The 24,271-nt window shown below is 50.9% G+C and overlaps 1 protein-coding gene across 3 annotated transcripts in view; it reads right to left on the reverse strand.

The window, feature by feature from the left end:
• Positions 1-24,271, reverse strand: part of KCNIP1 (potassium voltage-gated channel interacting protein 1) — a 345,736-nt gene that overhangs the window by 207,256 nt on the left and 114,209 nt on the right. The window contains exon 1 of one of the 3 annotated variants that reach the window (XM_043596098.1): positions 6,427-6,813. The exons of 1 other annotated variant lie outside the window; for it this stretch is intronic. In XM_043596098.1, the coding sequence (XP_043452033.1) occupies positions 6,427-6,487 (61 nt within the window). In that variant the 5' untranslated portion in view covers positions 6,488-6,813. Of the gene's footprint in view, positions 1-6,426; positions 6,814-24,271 lie in introns of those variants that run through there. One more of the 3 variants, XM_043596108.1, reaches the window with a different exon arrangement.

Genomic DNA, 24,271 nt, shown 5'->3' on the forward strand with positions numbered 1-24,271 from the left:
TATCCCAGCGGATTACAGCTACTCCCCAAAGGTGACCCATTTAAAACACTCCCTGGAGGGAGGGGAAGCATTTAAAGATAAGTCAAGTTTGCCTGAAGGTCCCAAGACTCTCAGTCACAGTCTCTCTCTCCCTCCCTCCCTCCTTCCCTCCCTGCCTCCCTCCCGCCCCGCCCCACCTTTCCCCCTCTCTCTCCTAAACACTGCTCATTCCTTGCCTGATGAATGGGAACATCAACTCCAGGGCCATTATGCAGAACTTTGCAGTGTTCCCCGCCACGAGCAGACCTGGATTTCTCATCTGTGCTACCGCATTCTTGCACTACTTGGAGCCATCAAGAACACGCCCTGCTCCATCCATCCTTACCTTTACATGGCCAACATCCATCAGGTCTGGGCCCAATATCAGGCCTGACAGAAACGCTTGAATATAACTCATTCCTTTAGAGCTAGTCAGAGAGATAAATGTATAAACCCATAATCACGTAATGTTCATAATTGTAGCATGCAGAAGCAGCAACAGCTGCAGAGGTAACAGGGGAGGGAGGATGTGCTCTACCTCCAGGAGCCTAGGAGTGGGTGATATTGAATGAGGTCTTGAAGGATGTGTAGGAGTTTGCCAAGTGAATGGGGAGGTAGAGGTGAAGGGTGAGTGGAAGCCAGAGTGGACCTCGGGCAGAGGTAGTATCAGGGAAGCAATGCTTTAAGGATACTTCAGATGTTGCTTAGTGAATCAATAAATGGGCAGACAAATACACAGGTTCTTGGTCTCACCCAAGACAAGGTAAAAGTGAACTCAATATACAAGGGAGGTCATTCTGGATCAGTCCTTGCTTTAGATTTTTTTTTTTATCAATCAACAAAAGAGTGAAAACTTGAGAGATACCTTCCCATCTTCTTGCCTTCCCCAAAACACTACACACCTACTGATGCCCAAAAAACCACAGGGCTTTTCTTGACTGAATTTATAATTTTTAGCTTTCTAAGAAGCACATGCTATGTTTATTATTATCTGTACCATGGCTTCCTATCCCATGGACTCCTTCCAGTTTTCATGGGGGATAGCTTAGATCCAGGGTTGGGGTAGCATGACAATCAATGCTCTTCATGAAAGACAGTCTTTCACTATAGCCTTCCGAGGACTTCATTACTCATTCATTAATTTATGGATACATTCATTCATGCATGTACTCATATCTTCAATCATTCCCTCTGGCATTCATTTGATATTTCATTTGCTCCCTTTCATTCATGTATTTACTTATTCCTCCATTCATTCAATCATTCATTCTTTCACTCACATGTCAACATATGCACTCACTGTTCATTTTCACATGTACTAAACATTCACTGAGCAAAGCCCTTCTAGGTATACAAAGAGGTCCAGACCGTGTCCCTTGCCAGGGACAAACCTCCTCATTTTAGGCAGTAGTCCCTCACTTCTATCTTTCAAACTTTCCATTTCCCTCTTTCTGTTCACCTTGATCTCCACTGAGTTTCTTCTGGGATTGAGATCCCAGAACTGTGCCTGGCACTGGGTGTGGGCTCCTCAAGCTTTTGTGACTCTCAGGAGCTGGGGAGTAGGAACACTGTTCTCAGCATTTCCCTGCTAAATGGTAAACAGATTCAGTACGTTTCATGGACAAAGCCAATTCAAAGCCAGCAGACCAAATAAGAGAACTCATTCAAGGCAAAGGGCTGGTAACCGAAACTCCAGCAGGAAGCTAACTTTTCCTGCAGGGTCTGCAATTCTAGAAAATAACAGAGAGCAGCCAACCATTCCATTATTTATAATTTCCTCCAGAAAAGATTTATTGAGTACCTACTATGTGCAGGAAACCAGCCTGAGGACTTTGAGGAATGATTCAGACAAGTTCCCTGCAAGAAGCTGACACTCCGGAGTCAGGGGTTGAGGGGGGGGGGGGGGGTTGGGGAGGTGTGGTTAACACCTCTATCCAGTGCCTACTTGAATGCATGACTTGAAAGTCATGAAAATGCATACTTTAGGGGCGCCTGGGTGGCTCAGTCGGTTAAGCGTCCGACTTCAGCTCAGGTCACGATCTCACGGTCTGTGAGTTCGAGCCCCGCATTGGGCTCTGGGCTGATGGCTCAGAGCCTGGAGCCTGCTTCCGATTCTGTGTCTCCCTCTCTCTCTGCCCCTCCCCCGTTCATACTCTGTCTCTCTCTGTCTCAAAAATAAAAAAATAAACGTTAAAAAAAATTAAAAAAAAAAAAGAAAATGCATACTTTAAACTATTTGGGAATGTAGATGAGAGAAATCACTGCCTCCCAGGGCCCAGGGAAGCCTTCTTGACTGTGGAAATAGCTGAGTGAGGTCTTGGGTTATGGGTGGAATGATAATTATCGGACCAGGAGATGGTGGAAGGGTAACATGGAGTTAGAAGGGTAACACAGAGCTAAAAGGATGGACAAAGATGCAGAAGCAGGGGAGACCCAGCACAAACGCCTCCATAAATTAGTACGCCTCTCTTAGACATAAGGAAACTGGCATCTCCAAGGTGAAATGATTTGCCAAAGGTCCCCTGATACAAGGACTGTGTGACAGCAGGGTTTCTGCTTCTCCACGCCTCGCTGCCTCTCCTTGGTCTCCCAGATCTTCTGGGTTGAGCATGCTGCCCGATTAAAAAACTACAAACCCAGCTTCATCAGGAACCCTCCGGTTCCACAAATTCTCCAAGGTGTTCACTGATCTAGGAGTCAGGAAACCAATTCCATATTTGTCCCTAACTTGCCACGGGGACTTAGAAAAAGCATCTCATAGCTGTGGGCTTTAGTTTGCTCATCTAGTCAGTGAGCACTCTGGAGATCCCAAGCTCAGACCTTCCTGAGGGTTCTGAATGTTTTCTTCTGGCAGTGGAGGACTGATAACCCATTTGCTTACAGGCATACCTCCACTGAGATGGCCTTGGTCTAGTGATGTTCTGCCTAAATTCTCTTGCCCCCCACAGGCTCCGCAGCTGCACCTGCATCAGCCTTCTCTGGTCACCCCACACCCCAACCCTTCGCGCTTACTTGTTAAAGCCCAGAGCAGTGTCCCAAGCAGTGTCCTTGGTATAAGCACATGCAAAACTCCTGGAGCCAGAAATTCTACCTAGGACCGGGCTGCAGAAGCTGAATCCCCAAAAGCAGGGTGGCCTTTCCTCATTCTTAATTAAAGAGAAACAAAGATCCCAAACAGAGAAGGAAAATGAATTTGAATGTTTTTATTCAGTGACCCTGCTCTTAAATGAGTTCAGATTTCGGCTGCCTTCAGGAAGCTCTCCCTGAACACTCAGCTTGGGGTATGTGTGTCTCTCTCTCAGCACTAGTCACATGGGGCTTTTGCCCTACTTAAAAAAAATGTATACATGCTACCAAATTATATTTTGGAAACACGCAGGGATTTGTTCAGCAAGCTATGTTGTTTTCAGGACCAGCCACGGAGCAGAGGTCAGTGGAGGCTCAGTAACAGGACCAGCCTCGGTGTATCTGAAGTTTTGGGTCCTAGTTATCTGGACAGTGCTGGAAGAGGGCTCCAGAAACAAGGAGGTAGGACTCCCAGAGGCACTGCCTACTTCCAGGATGGCCTCACTCGAGGCATTTGGAAGCCACAAACAGTTTAGAGCCATAAATTGAACAGAAGCTAAAATGTGCTGACCACTTACTACATAGCAGAGCTCGTGCTGAGCATTTGACTTGCATTATCCCTGAAATTCACACAACCCAACAGCTATTTTAAAACGGTAACTACCACTACTGTCTCTGTTTTACACTTGAGGCAAACACGGCAAGTGAGTGGTAGGCCTGGATTTGACTCCAGCAGGAATTGAAAATCCCCACCATCCTCTTCTTACTGCTTCTAATTAGATCCGAGCCTGATGTCTCAGAGATCATAGTAGCAGTTCCAGCAAGAGCATCAGCAATAAAAACCTCCAAGTTTGAGAGCAGGATGGAACCTGAGGAGAAACTGAGGTTCCCAAGGTGGGGGGAAGGGAACTGGCCAGGAAGTGACCCCTGACCACTAGCCTCCCCAGCCAGTTTCTAAGTCACTTCTCTCTGCAGGAAAGGTCTTCTGCTGATTAACATTCCACAGAGGAAGATGGTAAGATAAGACTCTGCTCGGGGGCAAATGCCAGGAGAAATATACACAGCTGGAGCCCTGGACAATTCAGCCAACGTGGTGGAACTCTGTGCAAGAGGGGCCGACCACTCAGGGCTGGGGCTTGCCGTGGCGGCCTGCCCAACAGCCTTGACCCGCTGTGAGCTTCAAACAGGCGTTGTTGTGACAGTTAAATAAGAAGGTGCAGAAGAAGCACCCAGAACTGTGCCAGGCACACAGTAAGGGCTCACCGAATGCTGGTGCCCCTCTTCTCTTTCTTAGGATCCTGGGAGAGAGCAAAGAGCTCTGGTCTCTGGGACTCCAATGGGAATTCACTGGGGTGACCCAGAATTTTGTGCAGGAGAAGGGAATGGTAGACAGTAATGTTTGAGCTTTTAATCTTTGCCTGACCCTGTGCAAGGAACTTCATATCCATCCTTATTATTATTTTTTTTTCATGTTCTTACAAGTCTCCTTTGGGTCCCTGGTGGCTGAGCCAACACTGTATATGTAGCATGGTCCTCCCTCCCTGTACTTCCCACACACCCAGTTTCCTGCCTGGACGTAGTATTGTCACCCATGTTATGAATGAGAAAACTGAGGCTAAGAAGGGTGAGGCTGGCCTGAGATCTCAGAAGGAGGCGCAGATGAAGCTGGGATGCACACCCAGACCCCACTGGACTCCAGAGCTCAAGATCTTTCTGTGACACCTAGCTGCCTCCCAGAAGTGCCACAGGCATTGCAAATATTTTAAAACAAACCCCTGGGTTTCTTGTACCCACAGTCCTCTGGCCTCTGGGGCCTCATAGTGGTCAGACAGATGATGGGGGTTTGGTGCTGAATTGTGTTCCCACACAAGTAGTATCTGAGGATCTGTGAGAAACAGGGCTCTGAATGTCAAGGTCCTGGACCAAGGCTTGCAGACCTGTCCTGCCCAAGACTGGTAAAAAGGCAACCAGACCCTTCCCTGCCAAAAGGATGTGTAACTCACGTGGCCTTAGACTCGTGTTCTAAGATGTAAACACCAATCCAGCTTCATCACCTAAGATCTACCTCCGGAGATCTCATTGCTCAGTGCTCAACCAGCCCAATGTCTCTGTGAGCTAGGCCAGATGCCTGGACCCCTTGAAGGCAGGTTATGCATGAGGAACTCTGAGACACAGACCTGCCTAACGAGTCAGGGGAGACCAACCAAGTCCTAAGAGCAGATCATTGAGCACCCTGGGGTCCAGCCTTACCTTAATACAATTCGAATCACTAACCAGCATTAAGGATTAGAAGCTATGACCCCCACCTATAGCCAGAACCTGAGCTCCAATGGTAGAACTTGAAGGTTTAAGTGTCAGTTTACTTGAAACCCTTCTGCCACTCACAAGAGGATTTGAGCATTAAACGAAAGAACACAAAACCCATCATTTTCTTGCTTCCTAACTGCATCCTGTCTCTTCATTCCAACAACCAACTTTCTAACTGCTGGATAGGAGGCCTGCGTAGTCTCCCGTGGTGCAAGATATGTTTGCCCCAAGTTCACATGGACCCATTTGACTCCTGTCCCACCGGCGGGGGAGACTGGGCATGTCTCAGCTGGGGAAAGGCAGCTATGGAACAGGGTCCAGGAAGGAGGGACTGCAGGGACTCACAGTTTCTAATCCCTGACATAGGCTCACTGCTCCATCACACCTCATCGGTGCCTTCAGCCCCCCCGGTGGTTCCCAGAGCATGGCAGCACCCTTGCGTGACACCCTGGCTCCTAGTGACTCCCCCAGCCACCAGGACATGAGCCCTGGGAGTTTCACCACCTGGCAGCAGTTGATTCCTTTTGGCTTGCAGAGGTTTATTGGGGTGGGCGCACAGAGCACTGTCTCCCGGATGAGGGACTCCTAGGTCTGCACCAGCACTACTACCAGGAGGAGTGTGTGCATGTGTGAGCACCCCTGCTGGGTGCCCACAGTTGCACAATCGCCAGCAATCATGGGAACGGGAAGGGCTTCCCAACATTCCAACCAGACAATCCAGTCACCCCCCACCTGTGAATCTGACTCTTCCTTCTGTTCCCAGAGATTTCCAGGAGGAGTGTCCTGGCACCCAGTGCCCTACAGGGGATCTCCCCCGCCCCTGGGGCCAGTGCCCACTCTGGCTCCTTGTGCGTGTTCACGATATTCACACCAAACCTCCCGCCAGGTTTCTGACTCCTTCGGATACAAGAACCTGCCCTCGCTCGTGATGGAGAGGAGGGCCCAGGCCAAGGAAGGCAGGGGGCACACCCCAGCTCAGCACGGAGCACCCCGAAACCTAGCCAGGGGAACAAAAGGAAGAAGGAGGTGGCTTACCTTTAGAAGGTCGCCTTTGTTTGGTTTGCAGAGACGAGAAGGTGCCCATGACGGCCCCCATGGCAGCGAAGACTTGTGTGCGACTTGGGACCCCTTGCCCGGCCCCTCCCCTCCCCTGCAAAGAAATCAGTGTGGCTCCTCTACTCTGAATTGGAGGAGGAAAAAAAAAAAAAAAAAAGCACCCGGCAGCTCGCCTGCAGCTTGGTATTCAGCGAGCGTGGGGCTGGGGCGCTGGGAGCCTTTTCTTTCCTTCTTCAGCCCCGCACATGCACTGACTCACCGGGCCAGCGGCTCCCCGCGAGCCTTCGGAACCGGGCCGGGCCGCTTGGCGCGCCACCGGCCGAGGACGCTGCCCCGCAGCCTGCTCGGTGCCGGACACGGGGCGGCGCGCCCGCCGGCCGAGGCTCCCGAGCCAGCGGCGCGTGCGGTGCGGGAGCCGCGCTCGCCCGCCCCTGCTGCCGCACGCTCCGCTCCCCTCCCGGCGCTCGGGCTGGCTCTCGGGGAGCCGGGTACCAATCATGAATGAACAGAGCCAGGGACCGCGCGGAGCGGAGCCGCGCGCTCGCCCGCCCGCCTGCCCGCGCTCCGGGCGAGTCTGAGGCGCGCGGAGTGGCCGGCGGGTAACCCCGGAGGGGCGGGGCGGGGGGCCGGGCCCACGAGGGGTGCCAGCTGCCCACGTCGCTCCCCACCGCCCTGCGCGCCCGCACCTGCGGGGCCGTGCGCCCCTCCGGGGCTGCACCCCTGGGCGCACAGACCGAGGTAGGCACCTGGCTGATGGGTGGGGTTCAGGGGGCGGCCGCAGATTGCTCCCCGAGAGAACGCGTGCCTGTGTATGTGTGTGTGTGTGTGTGTGTGTGTGTGTGTGTGCGCGCGCGCGCGCGTGTGTGTGTGTTCCTGCGTGTGATCCGCTATTTCATTTGACTTCAAGGGAAATCTTATTTAACCCACCACCTGAATTCGCGGGATGGGGAGAAAGTCTGCCCCACCCAGGGAGAGATGAAAAACATACATCCAATTGGGTTGTCATGGGAGGAAGGGACCCTCCTGCTCCTGGCCAGGGCCACCCTTTACTGATGGAAAATTGGGGGAGACGGGCAGAGGAGCCCCTGTGGGCCTTGACTTTTCTTTTTTGTTTCTCCCCTCTTTCTGTCCCTCCTTCATCCTTCTACATCCTCCTGCGTCCCCCTCCCCCAATAATTTCTTAGCCATCAGCTACAGGGCAGGCTGAGAGTTAGTGCTGTGGGGGTAAAGGCTGAATTTCAGAAACAGTCTCCCCGCCGTGAGTTTTCCCTCCAGACCACACAGAACCCCAACGGCTATCTGTGTCTCATGCAAAAGGGCAAAGTGTGGGTTCACTCTCGTGGGTTCTCCTCAGCTCTCTGTGGTGCTGAAATGCAGTCTGCTCCCTGGAAGCCTGAGGAGGAGGCACCCTCGTTCCATGCAGGAGCCGCCTCAGTTTCCACCACACACTATGCTTGCACATCACAGGATCCCGCAACACATGGCCTCACCAAAACACACATACTTACACAAAACTATGGGCACAGTCCCACAAGTCCCACTTTGACATTACTGTGTTATACACACAGACACACTCAGCCCATAATACACTCAGGTGCATCCTCAGGACCCCACACAAGATCCAGACACACGACCACAGAGGCACAGAGACGTGCACACAGCAATGCAAAATGGCATCACGATTACCCACATTTATGCAGGCTCAAAGCTGCATGGGCATATAGTCATACCTCAAGGATAGAGGGTGCCTCAGGAGCTATTTCCTGTCACTCCAGCCCATTAGCTGCCCCTTCAGGGACAAAGGTGGACTGAGTCTTGGCCAGGGACCCTGAGTAATTTTCTTTACCTATTCAGCGCTTAATTCTTTCTCAGATCCAAACACATGTCATATTCTGTGCAACAGGGAAGGTGTACTTAATAACATCTGTCCCTGTCATTTGCAGTCCCCTGTGCTGTGTATAACACACACCATCCCATGCCCTGTGAAGTTAGACAGGTCATGTCTAATCATTACTGTAGCGAGAAACTGAGGTTTACCAAGGGTAAAGGATTTGCCTGAAGTGACTTAGCCAGAATATGGGATTAGAACTTGGAGTGCAGGGCTCTGTTACCACCTCTTGTTGGCAGGTGGGGACGCTGGGGGCCCCTGAGCTGGAGAGATCTCTTCTGGGTCCCACCAGATTCAAAGCTTCAGCTCTTGTCAGTGCCAGGGTTTATCTGTCTGTGTCCATGAGGCCTAGAGTCCTGGCTGATGAATAGGATTGGTAGAGGCTGGCCCCCTGCCTCCTGCCTGTGCTCTCTGCTGGAGAAGAAGGGTGGGGGTGGAGGTGGGGTTGAAACCACGGGTCAGGAGAGGACCCATCAAGATGGCCAGGACTCAAGGAACAGAGGAGAGAGCCCTGCCAGGGAGAGGGTGGTGCAGCCTTCTAGTGCCCCTGGACCCTCAGGCACCTGCTCATCTCTACACTACCTGCAGATGAGAACCAGCACTTGAGAGTTTACAGAAGACTAGGATGCTACTCTTGCATTTCTTCTTCTTCCCTGTGACTGTATGAAGAGGCACAGTGGAGATGAATTGCTCCATTATACAGATCAGACATAGTAAAGTACCTCTGGAGGAGTTTCCGACTGGCTGCCTCTGAGCCATGAGAATAAAGTCAAGCCACCAAAATAAAGTCCAAACTGAGGAGCATGCATTATGAGGCCCTTTTGTGACCTGACTTCATCTCCCAATCACCTTGCTCTCTGGTGCTTCCTGCGGGGCCCCAGCCACACAGAACCTCACTGGTGCCCTCTAGCGTTGTGCTTCAGGGCCTTTGCACGTGCTGTTCCTGCTGCCTAGGATGTCCCTCACCCCTTTCACCCCTCACATCCTGGACCATCTAATTCAAGTATCATTTGCTCCAGGAATACCTTCCTGGCCCTGAACTGGTGCTTGCCTCAGGGGTTCCTGTGGCACTCGGGCCTTTGTGCCCATCAGAAAACTCATTTCCTTGGTTCTCATTGTGCCTTTCCCGTCTGTGTCTCCTTCTGCATGGAGAGTACCTTGGGAGCAGGGACCACTACTGATTTAGCTCCTCACTGTCTACTTAACCCCTCATTTCTAACAGGGGTGCAGTCAATCTGTGCTGAGTGAATGAATGAATGAATTTTCTTTGCTCAGCGAACCAATTATTAAGTAAAAACTGGTGATTACCAGATCATCCTAGCTCTTCAAAGGAAGAAGCACACTCCTCTAAGTAAAGATTCATTTATTCAACAAATATTTATTCATTCATATGTCAACCATGTACCAGATATTTACACGCACAATAGCTCACTTATTCCTGGTGATGCCCTGTGTGGTAGGCATTATCTATAGATAAATGGACACACACATGCACTGTATGATGCGGCAGACATTGCCCAGGAAAGGCTCACAAAGAATGCGTCCAGGGAAGAATGCACATCAAGTGTGAGGGAGAAGAGAGAGAAGACAGCAGACCCGCTCCTGGCTCTTGGAGACTCGCCACAGAGAGCAGAGTACCGCGTGGGCATTTTGTCCTGCTGTCCCCAACATGTACTCACCGAGGCCATCTTGCCAGCCCTGTCCAGCTGGGGCTTCACTGGCTGTGGCTCCTTCTACTCTTGAAGGTGACCTGATTCATGCCCTATGTCCAGGTCTTACCCCTCCCTCATCCACGCTCTTATGGGCTGAATGTCTGTGTCTCCTCAAAATGCATATGTTGAAGCCCTAACACTGAGTGTGGTTGTATTTGGAGATGGGACCTAATTAAGGCTAAATGAGGTCACAAGGGTGGGGTCTTGATCCTAGGGGATTAGTGTCCATAATGTCTTATAAGAACAGACATCAGAGAGTTCCCCCAACCCCTGCACACATGACTAAGGAAAGGCCTTGTGAGCACACAGGGAGCAGAAGGCAGCCATCTGTAACCCAAGGGGAGAGCTCTCACCAGACACCCACCCTGCTGGCACCTTGATCTTGGACTTCCAGTCTCCAGAACTGTGAAAAGATACATTTCTGTTGTTTAAGCCTCCCAGTCTGTGCCATTGTGTAATAGCAGCCCGAGCTGAGTAATACACACCCACGGCGCCTGTCCATGCCCTCAGAAAGCTCTGGAGGCAAGGCCTTCCCTTTCCTCTGACATAAGCACCCGTGTAGCACTCCTTAGGGTATTCCTGGAAGGCTGTTCAGGGAAGAAGGGGTGAAATGATCAGAGACCTGCAGGGATCCTTTTGAAAGCATGCCCCTGCTTGTCTGTGTAACACACAAGCCATGTTCCCTCCCCCTACTGTCATGTGCTCATTCACCCCTGTTTCTTTCCATCCTTGCCGGCTGGGAAATTCAATAAGTTCCCACCACCCGTGGAAGCAGCAGTGTCAGATTAAGAGCGTGGATCTGGTGGTGCTGCTAGATGGGGGTTCAAGTCTTGATTTTGCTGCTTTTTAACTGTGTGACCTGGAGCCTGAGGAGTACCTTCTCTGCACCCTACTTTCACCTTCTGTGGATTACATTAGTACCTACCTTATAGTGCTGCTGTGAGGGCTTGGAGGTGATGTAAGGCCCTTGGTAGGTGCCCAGCACACAGTGTGGCCAGTTATGGAGGGCGGACTGCCACTGTCACTGTTGCTGTGGGCCAGGTATCGTGCTGGGTTAGAGGGGTATAGAAATGAGTCAGCCACAGCCCTTCCCCTTGGCTTCCATCTTTGCTCTTCATCTGTTTCATAGGAAGTCTATTCTCAGGGTCCCCATCTGGTATTAAAAGACTCAGATTAGTTAAGGAAGGGAATGTGGTTGGCACCTGATTATGTGCAATTCAGCACTATGCTAGCTGCTGTCTTGTACCATTTCCCAAATGTTCTGCATGCATAAGTCTGGCCTCCTCAAATAGATCCTGAGTTTTTAGAAAGCAAAGCAGGCACCCCTCTACCCTGCCCCCATCCACCATGGCTCGCCCAGACCCAGGACTTCCCAAGTGTTCTGCAAACACTCACGCTGAGATCAGCGGGATAGGGGAAAGGGTACCATCATTTAGCCCTGGGATCAAGTCCCACTTCTCTTACCAAATGTACCTCTGGGCCTGGGCTACTTATCTCTGAAACACGAACAAAGTCCTTTCAAGGGTGGTGTGAGGATTGGGTCAGATAAAGTAAAGGGAAAATACTTTGTTCCCCTGCAAAGCAGTCACAAATGTCCTTTATTATTATTTGCTCTGGGCCTTATTTAATTATTCATTCAATCAACAAATACTTATTAAGCATGATCCACCTGCTAGGCACCATTCTAAATAATGAACAAAAAGAGGCAGGAGTCTCTGCCTTCAGGGAGTTGGCAGAGTAGGAACAAAGGCTATCAGATCCTCTTACCATTACAAACTGTGACCAGACTGGCCAAGAGGAGGGGACAGATGAGTTTGGGATGAGGTGGGGTGGGGAGAGGATGCTCAAAGCCAGTAGGATGAACCTTTTGCAAACTACAAAGTTATGTCACAACTGAGTATAGAACCTCAGAAAGCAGGGAGTTAGATACAGCTTTCAAGTCAAGGAGATCAGGTTGCAAATGCTGGGTTTGTTGGGTGACCTCAAGCAAGTTATTTGACCTGGGAGAGCTTCAGTTTCAGCAATCTGCAAGCAGAATAATTCCGCCAGCCTCAGTTGCAGGGTGAGGCTGAAAGTGATCATGATTACAAACGTGCCTGGCAGGGGGTCTCTCGCCTAGAACAGTCCTGGCCCAGAAAATGCTAACTCCATTCCTCAGTTTCCCCTTCTAGTCTTTTTTGTAAACAACTTCTTCACCCCCTTCCCAGGAGGAAGAAAAAATCTTGGAATAGGACCTGGGCTGGGGAATTGTCTCTCTGAGGCCACATCCTTAATGCATCGACAATGACCTTATCTGTCAAGGTTGAGTGTGACCTTTCAGGGAGCAAAACTCATTCTTGGAAGCCAGGTCACAGGCTCTGTCTTTGATGTCCTGATGGCTGCACTGCCCCAAGGGTTCCCCCTTCATGCTCCAGTGCTGGAACAGTCTCTCTACCAGGGGCTGAAATGAGTTCAGACAGAGTGCAGCCACCCACGCAGCCCAGACACTGGCAGCAAAGCACTTCCAAGTTACCCAGATCCAACGAGGGGGGAGGACATTCCAGAGCATGTTGGCTTTCAATTATCTAAAGCAACATACATAATGTGTCCTGAGAAGTCATGGGTGCCCTCCTTAGGCCAGGCGCAAGGTAAGTACTTCGTGAAATTGATCAGAAGGCTTTCTGCGGGTGTATGGAAGGCTGGGTAGAAGGAGGAAGGGTGGAGAGGGAGGTAGATTTAAATATGTTCAAATAAACATTTAAATATCCAATGAAACCTGTGAACCTTCTCCCCCAAAGTAGCCATGCATGGGTACACATACACTCACACCTTGCATAAAATTTTATGGAGTTTACAACTCTCCCACATGAAGCACATCCGTGGACGCCTAGTTAAGAAACTCCGTACTACAGGGGGAAAGATTCTAAGGGATTTTATACAGTCATTTCTTAGCTGCCTGACTTAAACTTGTCTGAACTTCAGTGTCAACATCTGTAAAATGGGTGTAAATAATTGCACCTATTTCTTAGGGCTGTTGTAAGGATTAAATGAGTGCTAGTCTTTGTTAACCTCCTCACTAAACTGCATTCACTCACTTACTTGTTCATTCAGTCACAAGTTAGTGAGTGCCTCCTGTTCCATCACACCCTGAGCTGATCTCTGGGGCTGCAGAAGTTTATGCTCACTTGCTTGGGGGACTCACGGTCTAAGAGGGCAAAGGGCAGATAAGCAACTCGCGATAACACCCCAGACTTCACCAAGAATGAGTGGGAATGACTACTGTAGCTCTGCTGCTGAGAAAAACAGCCTATGACTCTGGCCAGGATGGCTCCCACCAAAAGTCCTGGGAGAAGCAAGTGTTTGGACTCAGCAAGGTCAGGGGCCTAGATCAGGCTATGAGGGCACAGGTCAGAGTGGAAGCAGGGTGGAGAAAGGCACAAGGCTGGAGGTAGTGGAGGGTAGAGTCAGGGGCAGAGTAGGACTGAGATGGGGCGGGGTGACCCTGGACAGTTGCCATTGCCAGAGTTGTGTGACACTGAAATGGCTGGGGCAATGAGGACAGAAATCAGGGCAGAATTTCTAAAGTATGTGCAGAATATGGATCCATAATCTCCTTGGGTAAATGTGCAGGAGATTGTCATGTTCGCTCCCCTCCTTTAGTCTCCTTAGATTATATAACCATTGCCTTAACAATGGTAGCCACTGTCCGTGGAGTTTTTACTATGTGCCGGTTTGTTCCTGGTCCCATTACTCATTTCAGTAAGGTAGGAATCCTCATTATCCCCCATTTTATAGAGGATGCAACCAAAGCACAGAGAGGTTAAGTGACCTGCCCAAAGTCACACAGCAAGAAGTGGTAGAGCTGGCTTTGAACTTGATGGTCTGACTCCAGATCCCACACTCCCTTTCTGGCTCCAAGCCCTCCTGCTCTACTGTAACTTATTTTTTCTACCACTGTTTCTCTGGGAGGCTACAATTCACTGGGGACTCACAGGTATGGTCTGACTTCTTAGAGCCAAGGGACAAATGTGAAGGGGAGGTCCTGTGGGTCCTGGCCCTCTGGCCGGTGCTTGTGGTGGTTGCAGCTTCCATCCAAACCCTTACTGCCTGGGGGCTACAGCCATACCCACCTGCCTATGGGAATGCAGAAAAGCACACAGGGTCTATTTTCCCTCTGTGGCTTCGACAAACTGAAGACCCCAGAGGAAATGAGCAGGGGAGGAGGGAAGGAGCAGCAGCCATGCTGTGTGATGATTAGTAATAATGCCAGCGATGAGCGCCCCTGGCCCTACACGGCCCACTGAACCTGTCAGCGCTGGCTCCCAGCTTCCCAGCTAGGCGGCTGTGGCCACAATTGGAGCCTGAGGAAGAAAAGAAAAAAAAAAAACCCAGGAGCAGGGAGAGAGGGAGGAAGGAAGTGGGGAGAAAAGTCATGGTCGCCTCCATTGAGGACTGACACTGGGACAGAGCTGCAGAAAGGAGGCAACATAAAACTACAAGATAACAGTGGAAGTTTCTTCTGTTGTTTCCTGTGACCACAGACCCTGCCCCACACTTGAGACCTGTGGCACTCACTGCCTGAGGCAATATGACACAGAAACAATGGGGCCACCTTCTTAGATTTTGACTTACAAAGGCTCTGGTCTGATAGAAGGCCTAGAAGAATGGGGCTTGGAGACTGGGTTTGTCCTTGACCCACCTCAGGCAAAGTACCATTCAGCAATGAGGCCCCCAGACTCCAGTGGAATCTGGGGGCCAGGGAGGCCCTTCCTCTTTCCCAAGTGGAGTCTGGGAGAATGGACATGACCCCAAGTGGCCCTCCCAGCCCTGCCCGTCCTCTATGCAGCACAGTGCCCACTCCACTAGTCTGTGTGACTTTGCTGTGAGAAGGATCCTGACTTGTTTCTCCTAGCTGAGCCTGGCAAGGAAAGGAATCTTTCCCCCACACTCAACAGAGGCATGGCCCACCATGCCCCCAAAGAGTGGGCAAACCTTAGGTGCAGGCCAGGCGCCCCAGCTATGACCTGGATGGCAGAGGGACCACAGAATGCTCAGGAACCAGGACGTCTCAGAGGCCACCTGCCTGGAAAGGCTACAGAGCAGAGGACGAGTATACCCCACCGCTCAAGGCTTCATAAGCCCCCAGAAGAATATTCGGGCAATGCCGAGGAGATAGGAGTATTGTGAGTTTCTTGAGATTTCATTCCTGTCCCCAAGAAGAGTGGGGCTTTGGAATAGAAATTAAGTTCGGCACTTTAAGAAATAAACCAAGTAGCACTTGAGGCACACCAGGGGAAGTCGCCTGAAATCCTTAGCTACCCATAAAACAGTGCTCAAAATACCTCTGTCTCTGCTCTCTCCTCCATTTTAGGCATTAGCAAATTGGAGGTCAGAGAGGTGAAGTGATTTGCCCATGGCCACAAAACTGGAGATAGCTGGAGAGTCAGAGTTTGAACCCAGTTCTGTCTGTCTTCAAAGCCCATGCTATTACCCACGAAGGAAAGAAAGGGGAGGGAAGAGAAAGAAGTGGGGGGAGGGGGAAGCAGAGCAGTGTCAGGAAGAACAGGAGGGGTGAGGGGGTGCTTTCCACTCACGGTCCTCCCTGAGGATGCCCTGGGTCAGAAGAGAGGGGCTGCAAGGAAGCTTGGCTTAGAGGACCACGATGGGTCATGGGACATGTGCACTGACACTGGCACCCAGGTAGCCTGGCTTGCAACTGGCAGGGTGGAGGGAAGGGTAATGCAGTACCTCCAAAAGCAGGAACACCATCCCTCCTCCCGAACGCCCCTAGGAGCCCCCTTCTTGAGAGGCCGCGCTGGCCTCCTCCTCCACTCCCTCTGTATAGAGGCTCCCTTCCCGGGAGGCCACAAGGCATTGCTTTAACCACAGTGGCACTTCAAGATGACTTCTGTGTCCATTGTTCCTTCTTGCCCCGGCTGGCCCCTAGTGAGCAAGGGGATTGGGAGCTCTAGCAGGTGCTTGGGGGAGCTAATTGACAGTCCAGGGCTCTCTTTCCCTGAGCTGGCATTTGCATGCTGCATTAGTATTCTTGCCCACAGCTCAGGGTTGTTCTGGATGGAGGATGCTATGCAGATGAGCATCGAGCCTGGTGTGTGATGGGGACCTGATGCAATTTGCTAGGAATCAAGGCTACCGAGGAAGAGGAGGCCGAGGGAGGCTGCAGAAGAGACCGGGGCTCTTCTCCTGGTTCCCACATTGCCAGTCCCTGAAATCTGTCATCTGTGAAGTAGGAGCTCCCAACCAGTCCCTGCAATGATTTGACAGCACTACTGAGCCCTTGCTCTGCCCCATCTGTGCTGGGGTGGTAGCAGAGATGCAGAGAGAGGTGAGGTGGGCTCGGTCCTGGCCCTTAAGAAGCTCCTGTCCTGTGGGGACACAGTGACGTACAGAGTCCATCTGAGGACTAGGGGATGGGCCTATAGCAATCAGCTGAGAAGCCACACCAGCTCCGAGAAGAGAAGTCTAACTCAACCTGCAGGAAGAAGACTGGGGGGACGGGGCAGTCAAGCAAGCCTTTTCAAAACAGGAGATGCTGGAACTGGGTCTTAAAAGACAAATACGAATTTAGCAACCACACATCACTGTAAACACATGACTTGGTTCAGGGACCATCTCCTAAGCAGCTCCATGAGAGCCACAGTCTATTTTGCTCCCATGGGAGTGTCCCCATTGGACACCGTTGGTCCCATTTATGGGGACCTATAGTTGGATGGACTTTGGAGAATGCTGGCCCAGGCACCACGTGTCCCCATGTGACAGATGATTAAAGTGAGCAACTGAGTCATCCCGAAACATCTCCAGGGATGGGAGCTTCCTGGCTTCTGTATGCAACCTGCTTTGGGGTTTTATCGTGCCCAGAGCTAGGAAGTGACTTCTAATGTCTTACCGGTCTGCTAAACTGAAGGATACTTACTCTTTATATTCCAGAAAGCAGGGAATGGAATGCCTTGTTCACGAGCCCTTTGTACAAACTACCAGAGCCACACAAAGCTCTGATCACCCCAAGCCAAGCCCTCAGGTAGGAGGGGAAGCTCAGGTAGGTGGGAGATACAGCTATTTTCTACAGTGGAAACTGAATGACTGGGGAAGGGGGTGGCTAAGGGACTTGGGCTGTATCCCAGGCTCTAAATCTGGATGTGCCCTCATCTCAAAAACTCTGATTCTCTCCAGAGTTGTACCCTCTTTTAGGGTTATGTTACTCAAAGCTAAAAAGGACTTCATATGCCACTTTACAGATGGCCAGGGGAGGGAAAGAGATTTGCTCAGGGAAATGTATGGAGGGAACAATAGAATTGGGACTAGAACTCCGGGCTCTGGAAAGGGTCTTGCATATTTTAAAGTACCAAAAGTTGTCCTCAGAACCAGATTCAAATTTGCTCTTGACTCTCTAAGAGGCATGACATTATGGGCATAGGAAATGTGCCCAAAATGGACCTCACTCCTCTTTACTGAAATTCCCTCCAGATGAAGTGATATCAAATAAAGTTTATAGTACAAACCTCTGGAGGAAGTTGGTATTGACCTGGAATTCAAACTAAAGTTTAAATGAGATGTTATGCTATAGGCCAGATTTGCTGGCAATAAGGAAGCTTAGCAATGAAGAAGTAAGGGCACTGGAGATTTGAACTGTATGGAGGGGTGGGGGACCAGGAGAGTAGTCTGGGCCTATAGTAATCAGGGAGGTGATATGTATGTGTTTAAATAACAGTGTGAGTCCTGGTGGAGAACCTCTGCACGAAGTAACTTTTTTTTTTCTTTACCTACGGCTCAAATGCAGTCTTGTGTGGTGTATCCAGCCAGCCAGCCATCTACCATTAATAAATATTCACTAGCGATCTGCACTACCTATCCCCGTTGTAGGTATGGGGATCCACCAGTGACTAAGATGGACATTTTTCCTGCTCTCTGTAGCTTCCGTTCTCATAGAAGAGAGGTCAGGACACAGTGAACAGCAGTTAAGCAAACAAATAAGGTCATGTCTGCTGATGATTGGCACTGTAAAGACACCAGGAAGGTCCCTGTGGGAGAGATGAAGGGGTCAACCTGAGACAGAAGGCCTCACTGAGAAAGAGGGTTGCTTCTGAAACGTGATTGACAGGCAGGAGTTAGTCACGCCTAAGTTTTAGGGTGAGAGAACATGAGGTGAAGGCCCGAGGCCCCGTGGAGGGAGTTTGCTGGGAGCACAGAGAGAAGGGCAGTGGGGTTAGGCCGTGCAGAACAACGGAGGAGGTTCTAGGGAGGCCAGCTCGCACAGGGTCTGTTGTCCTTGGCACAGTTTGGATTTATGCTAAGGCAAGGAGAGGCCGTAGCAGAATATTTTTTCACTTTTTATTTAAAAAAAAAAAAAGTGTAGACTCACAAGAAACTGAAAAAATAGTACAGAAAGTTACCCTGTCCCCTTCATCTGGTGTTTCCCCACCCCCCGCCCCCGCCTCGTGTTAGCTTCTTACATAACTATGGCGTAATATCAAAGTCAAGAGACGGACGTCGAATCCAGAGACCTTGTTCAGATCGCCCCAGGGTGACACGTGCTCATCTGTGTGTGTGTGTTCCTGGGCCATTCTATCCCAAGTGTAGACTGCTGTAACTACCACCACAGTCAGGATGGATACCAAACTACTCCATCTCCACAAAACAACTTCCTTGTGCTCCCCCTTTATCGTCACCCCATCCCCCTGCACCCTGTCACCATGACAGAATGTTAAGCAGGGAGCCGGAGAGGGAAGATGTGGACCTGTCCGCTGGGGCAGGGACATAGCTTATGCATCTTCAGAGGCCCCGGAAGCCTCTCAACTGTGAACACAGATTGTTTTGGCTGGCTTTACTTTGCAGCTGAACAGCAAGAACAGAAAGACTAAGCAACTCACACAAAGTCACACGGTACAACTCATGGCTCACTGGATGTCTCCTAATTTAGATGATTCTGACAACTCTCTGCTGAGCTTGGTGTGCTGGTCACTAGGGGATCGTGGGTTGCGGAGAAGAGAGGCCCGGCCCGAGGCCACCACTGCAAGGCCTCATTCCTCAGTCTCTTGTACTTCCCTACCCCCTCTGTCACCCACTTCAAACGGTCCCAGTGAGGAATTGATTAGAAGACACTTGCAAAGTGCCAAGCATAAGGGAAAATCCCTTCTGCAGTCAGCATGCCAACATTGACCCTAAAGTGTTTGAGAGAAACAGCGGTGCCTCCTCGGGCCTCCCCTCCAGCTTCAGTGAGGAGGGTGGAGATGGGTCCCCTGGGAGATGGGTGACCAGCCCTCCGATCCTGTAGCTCAGCCCCTTCCTCCAGACGCCTGGCTTACGAGTGTCAGCTCGTGCCCCCTGCATGTGGCAGATGGCCCAGGCCATCCGTGCATGCAGGAGGCCCTTCCAGTGCTCCTGTTGCTCTGGGTGGGACCCAGTGGCCAAGTTCACTTCCTGAAGCTACACGTTCTGCCCCACCCTCCAGTGTAGCTCCCAGCAGTAACATAGGAGGGGCCTTCACTGCACCCAAGCTCTCCATCTATTTCTCAAGTGGTCCGGGGAAAAGAGTGGGATTGATGGGACCAACTCCAAAGCCAACAACCCAGGCCCCCTTGGTCACTCAGTCAGTTAAGTGTCTGACTCTTGATCTCAGCTCAGGTCTTGATCTCAGGGTCATGAGTTCAACCCTGCATTGGGCTCTACCCCGGGCATTAAGTCTACTTAAAAAACCAAACCAAACCAAACCAAAACAAACCCCAAAACAAGCATGGCTCTGTGCACAGAGTCGCTGCTCCAAAAAACACCACACTTTCCTTTAGAGTGGTCTGCTTAGAACTTCCCAGGGATGCAGGGGTGTGGGGGGTGGGTGGGAGTGGGTGGGGGGTGGACAGGGATGAAGAGACGGGGTTGAGGAAGATGGGAGATGGGAAGAACTGGGGTGGCTCTGGGGCCTTCACAGGGCACTGAGGGAGACTAGAAAAGTCAGTGTCCCCCACCCCCGCCAGTCATCACACCACCCTTCGGCCCTGGCCCGAGTTATGTTGGCCCCCGACAGACTCCTTCCTTCTCTGCTCACAGGGGTGCAATCAGCACTTCCTATAGCATGGCTTCTCCTTTCTCGAGGAGACGTTCTCTCAGTTTCTGGCAGCTGTCTTCCATCTTGCAGGGTAAGCGCTGAGGTAACAGATAGGGCCCTGCTCTCCCCCCTCCTTTAGTGCCAGTAGCTCCCAGGCTGCTCAATCACCATTAGGGGCCATGGGGTCACCCTCCCCGCCTGGCCAGCCTCCTGCCCTCAGGCCTCCGCAGGAGCAGACACATCCGTCCTCTGTCCGACACTAATGAAATCTTCCTTCTGCTCAGTGCCCTGCCAGACTCAGGGTCAGTATTTTTACCCATTCAGCTCTGCCCTGTGCTCCAGCTCAGTAATGACACTCACACCTCATTACAGACAGGCTGCAGCAGCACACCGGGCAGGCTTCTCTGCACCATCACCCCCTTGGAGCCTTAAAAAGTCCTCCCTGGGCTGCAGGGACTAGTAATCCAGCCCTTGCCTGGCATCTGCTCACACGAATGCCCTTTCCATCACACAGCCTCAGGAGACCCTTCCCAGGCCCCTGTTCCATTCATCTGCATCCTATTCCTCACTCCAGACTTCGCTCATATTGCCCCTCCTCCAGGAAGCCTTCCCTGATTGGTTCTACCATCTCCTTCCACATTCAGAGACATTTGATTCTCTCAGGGACTGCTTGCTTCTCTGAGCACCAAACACCAGGCATTGGGCTTGGTTCCTTGCAGGTGCATAAAATAAATGGGGAGTGGATGAATGCATGAATGGATGAATGAGTACATGCTTGTACATCTATCCTCCTCCTCTGACACTTAGCCATATGTTATTTGGTTTTGCTTTTTAACTGCCTCACAGAGAACGATGAAGGAAAACCCTTGAACGAAGTGACCTTTTCCGAAATGTGATTTCTTCATCACCCATGCACGTTTAGTAAACCTCCTAGTCTGCACCATGCACGAGGCCTAGAGAAACTAATGAGCTCGTCTCCGCCCTTGAGAAGTTCTGCCTCATGTCATGGCTTCTGACTTCATGGGACCCTTCTGAAAATCCGATGCGTTTGCAAACCTCCACTTCAGAAACACACACAAACACACCCACACCCACAGCTAAACCCACCCACAAATGGGTAAAATGTGGGGTCTAATTCAAAAACTCCTGAAATCCACAGCCACAGCTGAAGGTTCCCCAGTGTGGTGAGAAAGAGAAACAAGTTAGCATCTTTTGTCTAGGGCCCTGCCAGGAGGCACAGAGAGCATATACTGGCCATCACAGAAGACAGAATGGTTAACTCGCTTTGAGTGGGATGGAGTCTCTCACGGAGGCTGGAGTCAAGGAAGAGATTTCAGAACGGCTGGCTTTCGAGCAATGAGTAGAAATTTGCAGGGCGGGCAAAGGGAGAGGAGGAGGAGGAGGGTGAATAAGCATGTGCAAAATACAGAAGGTTTCCAGGAGCTGGGAGAGGGAGGATGGAGGGGTGAATGAAGGGCTGGGGTTTCTTTCTGAAGTGATACCATGGTCTGTGATTGGATAGCAGTGATGGTTTCATGGCTTTGTGAATATGCTAAAACTCCTCGGTTGTACATTTTAAATGGGTTGATTTTATAGCATGTGAATTTTGATGGTTAATTTTAGGTACCAACCTGGCTAGGCCACGGTACCTAGTTGCTTCATCAAACATCAGTCTGGATGTTGCTGTGAAGGCATTTTAGAATGAAATTAACATTTAATTCAGTAGACTTTGAGTAAAGCCAATTAACTTCCATAATGCAGGTGGGCCTCATCTAATCAGGTGAAGGGCTTAAAAGAGACTGAGGATCCCCTGGGGAGGAGAGAATTCTGTCTCCCCACTTGAGCTGCAACATCAACCCTTCCTTAGGTGTCCAGCCTGCTGGCCTGCCCTGCAGATTTCTGGCTTGCCAGCCTCCATAGTTATGTGACTCAATTCTTGAAACAAATCTCTCTCTCTATGGAGTCTTATTTATTATACATATGATATATATAATACTGTTACATATAATAACCAGTACATTTATACTATTGGTCCCGTTTCTCTTGAGAACCCTGACTAATAAGCGAATTCTATCTCAACTTTAAAATCCTTGCTGTGGGGCAAGGGGTGAGGGGCCTGGCTCAATATATGACGGTACAACCATAGAAAACAAGTGGGCAGGCATGATACAGGGCAGCACACTTGGAGTATAGCAGGCACAGGTAGGAAGAAGCTGGTTGGGGCAGGCTGGGAGGCCTGACCATAAGCAGCCTTGATTACCACACTATGGTTCTCTATTGACCGAAGGATAGTGATATATTAGAGTTATTTTTGGTTGCAAGCAACAGAAAATGACTCTAGCCAACTTCAGCTGAAGGAGGAAATTATGAGGAGAGTATGAGGACCCGCACACCCAGAAGATGCTTAACAACTAAACTGCCAGGAACTGCCAGGAACCTGGCCGGTTCCAGAAGTCTTGGCAACGGGAACTTGTGAGCAGGGTATCTTCAGGGTAAATCCATTGCCACTACTTTTTGTTCTAGGTTACTCCGCTCTAAATGCACAATTTCAGAAAGGAAAATTCAATGACCGTTCTTGAGTCCATACGCCCAATCCTCAAACTGGGAGGGAGAGGCAAGATCCCATATTTGACTTTCCCGCCAGTTGGGTGGTAACTGAGATGCATAGTCTGGGTGCTGCTGCTGGACAGATGGAGGGTAGGTGCCGGCAGGTGCATCAGCAGAAGTGCATGGTGAGGACGCTGCTGGGGTCCTTGCTCTGCCAATGGGCATGAGCTGGGGCCTGATGTTCTGAATTAAGTTTCTGGGTCTGCATTACAGCAGTGACGCTGCCCTATACCCAGTTGTGTCAGGGCCACAGAACCCCTGTTGCCAGGGAACAGAGTTATTTAGTGGGAAGACCGGACCTGGACAGGCCATGATACTTCTAGCTATGTGGGCTTGCTCAAGTCACTTAGCCTCTCTGAAACTCAACATCCTCATCCGTTTGGATCAGGCCCAAACCTTCTTAGGAAGGGTAAATGAGAAGACAAATGGGATGAAGCCTGGCCCAGGGTCTGATAATTCCAAGGGCTCTGTTCTTCCTTCCAGGGATGGTCTTCAGTCTTAACAATGATGTTGAGTCTAGAAGAATACCAGGGATCTTGTCCTGTCAGTTTGCAGTTAAACTGAGACCACTGGGCCTGGGGTCACCAAGGTGAGTCCTGGGGCCAGGCTCAGCTGTTCTCTCCTTGGGCTCCTTGCTCCCTCTCCCTTCACGTACCAGGCCCAGTGGCAGCCTAGAGGCTGCCTACCTTCCTCTGAGACCGTCTCCTCAGCAGCTCCCCCTCCCCAGCCCCTTCAGGAAGGGAACAGAGGCTCAGCCCCTGAGAGGCGGGGGGGGGTGGGTCCTATGGAGACTCAGACCTGCCCCAGATCCTTTGCAGATTCCTGGAGGTGGTTCCCAGAATAGTCTTTGCAAATCTACATGACCCTGAAGGTGGGGTGTGTGAGTGTGTGTATGTGTGTGTGGGTGGGGGGGAAGAGGATCAGCCACCTTCTTGGTCCAGACCCTGGGCCCAGAGCTGGGCTCTGTGGGCTTGGGTTTGGGATGCGGGGGAAGAGTTGGTGAGGGAGGGAACATTGCCAGCAGCTAGAAGGAAGATGGGATTCTGCTCTAAGCCCAAGGCCAGAGACCCAGGCCAAGAGTTCTGAGAGGAGCGAAGAATCAGCTCTCACTCCTGCTGGGTATGGCTGGAAATGGGGTCGCGACTTGCAAATGGAGGAAGATATGGAGGAAACAGGAAAGGGAGAAGAGCCAGAGAGATGGAGTGAAGGACAGAGAGACAGAGGGAGGGGGAAACAGCAAGGAGACAGAGAGAGAGAGAGAGAGAGAGAATGAGCACTCTGGCCTTGGAGGAAGAGGGAGGGCTGAGCAAGGCTCTGTGACCCAGGTTCATGCCAACCTCTCTAAGACTTGTGTGTGGCAGAGGGTGTGCTGGTGGGGAGTCACCAGCTGGGGCTCAAGGAGGGGCCACATGCCTGGTTAGCTTGTTGGCTTGTTTTCGCTCTCTGATATATGACATGCTCTAAATGATCTATTAAAGCAGAGTGAATTCTACAAATGCTTCCACCCACCGCCGCCCCCTAGGGAAACGTACTATATTTGTGAGGTGACTCATCTTGCTGCCACAACCCCTGGGGATC

This window comes from Prionailurus bengalensis, chromosome A1, assembly GCF_016509475.1.
Source record: "Prionailurus bengalensis isolate Pbe53 chromosome A1, Fcat_Pben_1.1_paternal_pri, whole genome shotgun sequence".
Taxonomy (NCBI): domain Eukaryota; kingdom Metazoa; phylum Chordata; class Mammalia; order Carnivora; family Felidae; genus Prionailurus; species Prionailurus bengalensis.